Source organism: Nicotiana tabacum, chromosome 1 (genome assembly GCF_000715075.1).
Source record: "Nicotiana tabacum cultivar K326 chromosome 1, ASM71507v2, whole genome shotgun sequence".
NCBI classification, from domain to species: Eukaryota; Viridiplantae; Streptophyta; class Magnoliopsida; order Solanales; family Solanaceae; genus Nicotiana; species Nicotiana tabacum.
This window is the reverse complement of record NC_134080.1, coordinates 29,517,736-29,526,792: the sequence shown is the minus strand read 5'-3', so window position 1 is coordinate 29,526,792 and position 9,057 is coordinate 29,517,736. Positions and strand designations below refer to the sequence as shown.

Sequence of the window (9,057 nt, the reverse complement as noted above, 5' to 3'; positions counted from 1 at the left end):
TGGGCTATCTATACCCCTACCGTCATACTATTGGTTATTTATACCTCTACTGTCATACTTTGAAACAAAAATACCCCTATTTTGGATGGAGTAACACGTGGCAACACCCGATTAAAGCGACCCTTTTTTTTTACCTGACCCATTTTTAAAAAAACCCACAACCCGACCCCTATTTTAATTTTTTCTAGTTTTTTTCAAAAAATTCAGTTTTTAAAAAACGAAAATATTTTATTAAAAAACAAAAAATGTTTTTTTTCTATTTTTACAAATTTGTATTTCCAGTTTTTACAAAACAAAATTCTTTTAAAAAACTGAAAAAATGAAAAAAAAAATCAAAAACGAAAATATTTTTTTGAAAATAATTTTTTCAGTTTTTAAAAAACGAAATTTTTTTTTCTGTTTTTACCAAAAAAATTCAGTTTATACAAAAAAAATCAGTTTTTACAAAAAGAAAGTCTTTTAGAAAACTGGAAAAAAAACATTTTTCAAAAATGAAAATATTTTATTGAAAATATTTTATTGGAAATATTTTTTCAGTTTTTAAAAAACGAAAATATTTTGTTAAAAACTGGAAAAAAAATTCCAGTTTTTACAAATATTTTCAGTTTTTACAAATCTGTTTTTACAAAAAAATTATTTTTTAAAAAAAATAATTTTTTTTTCGGTTTTTACAATTTCTTTTGCAAAATCTTTTCAGTATCTACTCAGTTTATTTTAAACGAATATATTTCGCAATTTTTTTTAAGTTTTACAAAAAGAAAATTCTTTAAAAAAACTGAAAAATATGGTTCGGGTTGTGGGTTATTTAAAATGAGTTGGGTAAAAAAAAAGAAATGGGTTATTTTAATCTGGTGCTGCCACGTGGCACTCCATCTAAAATAGGGGTATTTTTGTTCCAAAGTATGACGGTAGGGGTATGGATAGCCTAATAGTATAAGAAGGGTACAGGTAAATAAAATTTGAAAGTAAAGGGGTATATTGGGCCCTTTGCCGATTTTTCAAAGTGGATAGTATGGTTATATCCAATTTGACCCGTTTTTAAAAAGTTTATTGTCCAACCCATTTTTAAGAATAATATGAGTGAAATACTGTCTGTTTGTTTTTTTTACTATTTTGCCACCACTAAAGCCAACCAAGTGTAATATTAAAATTTCCTTCTGTGCGAGAGACTTGACATCAAGTGAAAATGCTTTAAATACTGCTACATCTAATTAAAAAAACAACCCAAGTTGGTCCGTGCAATTATTTTGTACCAACAAGGAGCGTATGCCAAAATATCCTAGCCTTAGTACAGAAAATTGCTCAATCAGACTAAAAAAGTGTATATGAATGTACTCTTGTGAAATTCATGAGAGAGGAGGAAATTCATACTTCTTGATAAAATGAGGTTCTAAACATTAGAGCAGTAAATAAATCTAATTGTAACGTGACAAAAGTTTATTAGAAGGGAGATTTGATTACTTTTATTATAGTAATGAAAGTTGGGATGAAACATTAATGTTGCAAAAGAATAGGATACTGATAAACAATTGTACCACGTAAGTTGCTAATTAATTATGCGCCAAAATGTTTGGCAAAAATAGAGGAGAATCTATATATTAAAGTTCAAGAAGGATATTAATGTTTAAATACAACTAGGCTAACAAAATTAGTTCCAACCAAACTTTCAATCCAGGTACAGATTGACACAAAAGGGACTTTTTGGGTGGTCGATATCGTTAGATTTTGCGGTATTTAATGCTATTATTATTAACTTATGTGTTTAGTTGTTCGTAAAAGTCTACAAAATTGTTATACTTTCGTTCCTCAAGGATTTTTCTAACTAGGTCGATAGAGTTGATACCATATTTTATCCACCTATATGTATATTTTATCCACCTATATGTTAAGTTGTTCACCAAAGTCTATCGGATTGACATATTTTTTTCGGTAATTTTAACAAAGTGTTATTCGAATTTGCAACTTCAATTTTGATCAAACAACTCCAAATGATCTCAAACTTGAAACAAAGCTTCTAAATACCAACACAAATCCCTAATCACTAACTTAGTCGAATAACACTAAATCAAAAAGATCAACTTTGTCTTCTTCAATACATTTTGAGGTTCAATAATAGAGTTTTGAGATTTTTACAGTAAATTATCAAAATTTGTGTCTAAACTAAAAGTTTAAACACAAATTATCAACATTCAAATGGCTTTAATAGACAAGTGAGGCTTGCGCAGGTGGTAAAGCACCTCCACCCACCATCGTTAGTTCCTGGATTCGAGTCACGCTGGAGGGAAAGTATGAAAACACTATAAATCCTCCTAAATAAAAAGGAGAAAAATAATTTCAACAAAAAATCCACCATTAAATTTTTCTTTCCACCGTCAAACAAGAGTTTCAGGCTTTAAAAGTAAAAACCTATGATATTTAAGTAAAAAGGGGAAACATTTTGCTAAGACCATCCAAAATGGGGACATTCTACCAAGATCATCGCCTTAAGGGGTCACGCCGTGCTAATTTCTGGTGTAACAATTCTCATTTTAGCAACAGGGTCCTGATTAAATCTCTTAATTAGGTTAGAAAAATAAATTCAAACCGAACTTTTAATTAGGCCATGTAGTGTTTCTCATTATTCAAACACTATAGATGGCCCCGTGGAACATTTCCTCTTAAAACTTTTTGACTATTCTTGGAACACTAGAATTAGAGAGGTAATAATATAAATTAATCTTCTATGGTTAAAAGCTAGATTAATAGCCTGGTTGGCCAAGCTATAAAAATCAGTTTATTGTAATATTTTAAAAGGTGTGGACGTAAGGCGAGGCGTTTTACATATGCCTCAACGAGGCGTAAGCTTTGAGGCACAGAGCGTAAGCCCCATATGTATTTAATATTTTATAAAATAATATAATTACAGTAAATATTTATAAACAAGTAAAATTGCATAAATATATATATATATATATATATATATATATATATATATATATATATATATATATATATATATATGTGTGTGTGTGTGTGTGTGTGTGTGTGTGTGTGTGTGTGTGTGTGTGTGTGTGTGTGTGTGTGTGTGTGTGTGTGTGTGTTACAAGTACAAATAATTTGAGTCAAAAATAATAAAGTTTTCTACATGGAGGACAAAAAAGAATAACTAACCTGTAATCTGAACTTTGATCTTGCTGTTATGAAGGAGAATGGAGTTCTCTTGTATTTGTAAAAGAAATTGAATATTCGTTGCTTTGGATGATATTAGCAGACTAGCGAACAAGATAAAGAAATAGGAAAGGCCATAAATTAGAGTGTTAATCAATTAAAAAAATTGACTTCTAAATTTAATATATTTCAGTTCCTTATTAAAACTTTTGAGTAATTACAAGCTGACTTTTGAAAATTTGGGTAATATATGAAAAACTTATTCAACAATTTTTGTTTTTAATTTGAAAAAGTCTCTGGGGCTTACGCCTCACTACAATGCGCCTTAAACGCTCGGGAGTACCCCTCTTGAAACTTTCATCCCACAACATTACCTCGGGGCGTTTTTAGAGCGCCTCGACCCAGTGTTCGCACGCCTTTTAAAACACTGATTTTGAGATGTGCTTTTTTCTTAAAATTACTTTTCTCAAAAGTACTTTTGGTGAGAATCAATTTGTGTTTGACTAATTAATTTGAAAAAAACTTCTAAGCAACCATTAGTGTTTGGCCAAGCTTCTTGCTTTTCCTCTAAAGTACTTTTTTTTTTCCTTCTAAAAGTTTGGTCAAACACTTCAACTTATAGAAAAAAAGTGTTTTTAGGATTGCAGAAGTTTGGCCAAACAAACTATAAGCTAAGATTAAAAGAACACTCCCCTCTCTTCTAATTATACCCTTATTATTATTCTTATTTTATTGCACATTAAGATTTGATACATTTATCTTTTATTTTAGAAAGAACTGCAAGTAGTAAAATATGAATCACGAATAATTGACAATTTTTCATGATGCCATTCTAAGAAAAGAAAAATTGACGAAAATGTTAAGATTTATGATGTCAAAAGGACGGGTAAATAAACGAATTTACAAATGAATTAATTTTCTAAAAGAGAAAAAGAAAAAAGATAACAGAAAAGGCAATGCCTCATCTCCAACAGTCAAACTGTGTTTAACCTCTCCAAAATAAAAGGCAATGAAAATTTTTGAGTCCTTGATTTGCTGCAAAACCAAACCCCAAGAAAAAAAGTAAAGAAACGAAAAAATGTCGAAGTAAGAAATTATATACTTATTAAATGAAATATTATTTTTGTTTCATTTTTGTTTACCTTTTTTAATTATAATAACTCTTTTTAACCATTAGAACATTAATTGAAAAGGTCCTAGTTCAGGACTTGGGCTTGGGCCGAAAACAAAGTAGGCCGGTAATTGGGCTTCTAGCAAAGATAGACCTCAACGCTTGAGCTTCTAATGGAGAAACACAACGGGCAAGCTTGAGCAACAGCATCACATTCTGTACAAACACACAAATGGCGACACGGCAATAGAACCACTGAGGCGACTCGTTTCCCACACGCTTTGCAACTCGGACCGGTCGACTCAACGACTCGGTCCGGGTCAATGTAGGCCGATTCAGCATCCTCCGGTTCGCCTCCGCCATTCCCGTCGTCTCTCTCGTTACACCTGCCGCCGTTCATCATGGCGTGCTGTAGCTGCGCTTGCAGCGTCGCCGCTGTCACTTCCTGTGCCCTCGCCCTTGCTTGCCACGCCTGCGCCTCCGCGCTCAATTGCGCTGCACGCGCCTCTAGTTCCGCGTTTCGCCGCGTTGCTTTCTCCATCTCCGCTTCTTTTTCTCTTAGCCTTCGCGCCATTGACTCCTCAGCTGCTCCCATCAGCGCACGGTAGTGACGTTGCCTTTTCTCTGCTAACGTACGCCTCAATTGTTCTCCCTATTGAATATCAAAAACTAAATAAATAAATTCATCCTCTGCAATTGAGAATACGGAAAACAAATTCAAAAGGCATGGTAAAATTTGAAAAGAAAAAGAAGAAACTATATTGTCTATGAGCTTGCTCATATTGCTTATTTCAAACTCCGATAAAAGAGAAACGAGAAGAGTTATGGTATATTAATGATCAGTTCAAAATTAATCAATTTATGATGAATTTTGAATGGGAGCCTTGGCGCAATGTGATCAGGATGTAACGGGTTCAAAGCGGAAAAACAGCCTCTTTCATTTCCACATTAGACTCCACGCATAACGGAAGCATGCACGGGAGCTTAGTGTATTGGACTGCCCTTCTAATGAATTAGAGAGAACATTTCGGTATGGAACGAAATGCATAGTGAGAATTCATAGAGTCTGCCCGATAACTAGTTTAGGATAACTAATTTAGGATTGAGGCGTAAAGTAAAATTTGAAGAAAAACAAATAGTACCTGAATTTGGAGGAAATGATCAATTTCATCGCGTTGCTGTTTGATATGAGTAGCTAAATCTTCTGTTAATATTGAATAAAAAGCTGATGATTGAGAGGATTGAGGAGAAAGAGAGTGATGGTGATGATGCTGGTGCTGTAATTGATGTTGTTGCTGTTGCTGCTGCTGTTGGTCTCCGAAAGCTAAACGGAGTCCGGTGGAGACAACATTTGGTGTCTGCTGCGAAGGAGGCGATGTGTGAAGCTGAGCGAGGTCAATGAGTTGAGGTTGAGGCTGAGACTGCATCGACATCAATGGATTCATTGCTGCCGTTGTACTTGTAAGTTCTCTTCCTCTCTTTCTTGCATTTCCACCACCTATCATCCCAAAAATCAAATCATAAATAGATATTTAGATTGAAATTTGTATGCTCAATACAGAATTGATTATAAAGAAAACGAAAAAAGTAAAGTTTCGAGCTTTTGACTGGTTTGGGATTGAAACACAGTTGTTATGTAAGTATGAACTATGAAGTCTTTCCTACCTCCAGGATTGAATAGCATTTGTGTTTGATCAAGAAAAGATCCTCCTCCACTACCACCGCCAGGTTGATGTTGCAATGAATAATCATTACCTAGTTGGCCTTTTCCTTCTTGTACATTTCTGCAACCAATAAGATTCAAGGAAAATTCCGTTAAACTTTTTAGATAAGAAAAAAGGATAAAATTTAGGGAGAAAGTGGAAGGGTGTTGAATGCAGACCTGTTTAGAAAGAGAACATTTGATGGGTATTGAGCTTGAACAGCCATTTCTAGAAATGGGATATGATCAGAATTCAGAACAGCGAGGTAGATAGATTATATAGAGAGAAATGGGATTCTAAGTTGGAAGATGGTTATGAAGAAATAGATGTGTGATTGGTGAGGGTTGTGTGATTATAAGGCTAACACATAAACAGCATGAATAGAGAAGAAGATGCCCTAAACAAAGGCGGATTCTTCAGTGACACCCTTCAAGAAAATACCAAAGAAATGTAAAGAATGAGGACAAGTAAATGAAGGGGGGAAAAGAAAGTAGCTTTTTGATTCCCTAGAGAGAGAGTGAGTGAGGTTAAAAGAGTGAATGAATCTTTTTACGTCTGAGAAGCCATTTCCAAAAACACCAACATGACCATTTCTGCCTGCTTCCTCACCTTTTTCCAACCTAAAAACTTTATCTTTATTTCCTTTCTTCTGTTTTTTTCCTCCTCAAAACTTGCCTTCTTTTGCTTGCTCCCTTAGCTTTGCTTCGTTGCTATGCTAAAATGCTTTTGAAAGCATATGAAAGAAAGAGAGAGAGAAGAAATAGAGAATCAGTCCAAGAAAGAGAGGGAGAGAGAATGAGGTAGCCCGTCTTATTCTGGTTCTTGGTTTCCTTTTGCTTTGTTCTTCTTTCCCTTGTTTCTCTTCCTCTTTTGCGTGGCTTTAGCTTTGGTTTTGGTTTGGCTCTTTCTTTGGAGAACTCTCGTGTTTCTTATCAACTCTTCCTCCCCCCCCCCCCTATTATTTATTATTCATTGAATTTTTCACTTGTATATTGGTATTATCCACACACCCCACATACGTAAAGTTTTTGTGTATATATATTAAGTAAAGAGAAAGAGAAGGAGAATCAATAAGGGAGATGTGGGGATAGTCTTGGAGTTGGGGTTGATATTGTTGTTGGGCGTGCAGAAGGTCTCTGCCGTTACCGCTGCCGCTGGAATTGTTTGTATATGGCCCATGCTGCCCACCTATCCCTCATATGACTCCCTCCTCTTCTTTTTTAAGACAATTTACTATTAATGTGAATAATTTTTAAAAGAAAATCTGGTCTAATTTTTTTAATGTTTCTCTTTTTTTAAGTAAATGGGGGATTTATAATTAACTAATTATATTACATAGTCAATAATCTTGGTAAATGGAGCACTATTTAAAGCGAGAGACAAACCTGTCCCTGTATGCATAGATAAAGGAGATTGGTTTCTTGTTCTAATAATTAATTTCTGAGGTGGTCACAGAGGATCCATTGCCTAATGCAAGATGCCTATCTAGTTGTTAAGCCTAGGTCATTCTCATTGTGCAATAGTTTTCTTCCTTTTTTTTCTTATATTTTTTTTTTATTGATTTGCCTAGTGGGTCCTTAGAAAAATTATGATTCTGAAAATTAGATATTGCTCTGTTGAGGTTGTCCAAAGTTTAAAGTTTTTATTTCTTTTTTTCTTTTGGCATCTCTGTTAAGTGGAATCGGATGGATGAGATGTACACACATCAAAATTATTTATTTTCCTTTTGAATTTCGAATAATAAAGGAAAGAAAAAAGAAAAAAGAAAAAAGCTTTTGATAAAATATGATATTGAATTTTACTTGGTTTTCAAGATTCAAACAGCTTAACTGCTAGTATTCATCACATTCCTTTTCTTACAAAATAAAGAAGATATCAGCATACTTCCGACCTAATTGCTATGTTTGTTGGCCGAGTTCGCTTCTTCTTCTCTCAAAGTTAATGTTATACCAAAAATTTCTTCAAATGAATCTGTCAAATTCACTCAACTATCCCTTCAATTTTTCCTATTATTTAGCCTACGAGCAGGTGGAAATTGGAAACTTCAAGAACCTGAACACTTTTTAATGTAAAATAAAGTAGTCAATTGCAAGGAATCAGAGAAGATAGGGCTATGAATTTTACTTTTCTCCCTTTTATTTAGCATTGGAATCTTGACTATAATTAACTAGCCAATTTTCCTCTTAATATAGTCATGTGGCAAAGCTGATTAGCTGAACACCCCATAATTACCTACCTATTGAATTGCATTATTTACGTTGATATTGAACAAACAAGTTTGTGACATTTGGAAAATCTTTTCATTTTTATGGTTGAGCAAAACGTAAGGTCTCCACCATACATCCTAATTAAATCTCTCCCATCTAGACAAATTAACATCTTTTTCTTTCAACCATAAAAAGTCATAATATATTAGTCCATATAGTGCGCTTTCATTCTTGAATCATATGCCAGCCCATTCTTCTCTTCATATTGTCCTTTCCATCAATTAAGCCAAGCACCATTGATGAAAACAACAATTTAAAGAGTATATAAATGAAAGTATTGTGTAAGGACTTACACGACTCTCGCGAATTGTCAGACCCCCATCAAACGAACATATTGAGGTGGGAGAAAAAGAAATGAGATAAACAATAATATTGACGTCCTCGTAATGCAAAACTCACTTGCATCGATTAAATTATATTTGAAGAAAAACTTGGAGGACAACACATTTAAACGTTCACATAAAGCTATCACTCATTTGACCAAGAAAGCACCATAGTAATCTGAAATTAGATCAAGAGTTTACACTTCTTGATTATTCTTTTGAATTTTTTGCAGAATTTACTTTGTATTTATAATATGTGTATATGTTTGTTGAATTGACTGGCAAATTACAATCGAAACCATATAGGACGATTGATATTGCATACCGTTTAAAGCAGGGGCGGATCTATCAAGGGCCGAAGGGTGGTACGCCACCCGCAAGCTTCGGTATATATATATATATGCAATAAAGATGATAAATAAAAGAGTTGCCACCCGGAATAACAAATGGTAGAAGGTGCCAATGGCAGAGGCACAATGATTCTGGCTTCAGGGCGCGGGATCGAA

At 33.9% G+C, this 9,057-nt stretch overlaps 1 protein-coding gene across 2 annotated transcripts; it reads right to left on the bottom strand.

Moving 5' to 3' along the window:
- Positions 1-4,012: 4,012 nt before the first annotated feature.
- On the bottom strand, positions 4,013-7,225 carry LOC107805519 (BOI-related E3 ubiquitin-protein ligase 1). Of its 2 annotated transcripts, XR_001652438.2 has the most exons (5): positions 6,141-7,225; positions 5,924-6,042; positions 5,401-5,756; positions 4,290-4,910; positions 4,013-4,182 (listed from the first exon to the last, which is right to left on the bottom strand). XR_001652438.2 is itself a non-coding variant. In XM_016629580.2 (4 exons), exons 1-4 carry the CDS (start codon positions 6,185-6,187, stop codon positions 4,398-4,400), a joined length of 1,035 nt encoding a protein of 344 aa, XP_016485066.1. In that variant the 5' UTR covers positions 6,188-7,225; the 3' UTR covers positions 4,013-4,397. The 2 variants fall into 2 exon arrangements, 1 of the variants encoding a protein (XP_016485066.1); XM_016629580.2 differs by having other exon boundaries at positions 4,013-4,910.
- Positions 7,226-9,057: the final 1,832 nt, after the last annotated feature.

Excerpts from the sequence above, each read along its gene's own strand:
- LOC107805519 (XM_016629580.2), bottom strand. The coding sequence starts at position 6,187 with ATGGCTGTTCAAGCTCAATACCCATCAAATGTTCTCTTTCTAAACAG. Across the intron at positions 6,043-6,140 it reads AATGTTCTCTTTCTAAACAG|AAATGTACAAGAAGGAAAAG; the intron begins GTCTGCATTCAA and ends TATTGGTTGCAG. Across the intron at positions 4,911-5,400 it reads ATCATTTCCTCCAAATTCAG|GGAGAACAATTGAGGCGTAC; the intron begins GTACTATTTGTT and ends GATATTCAATAG.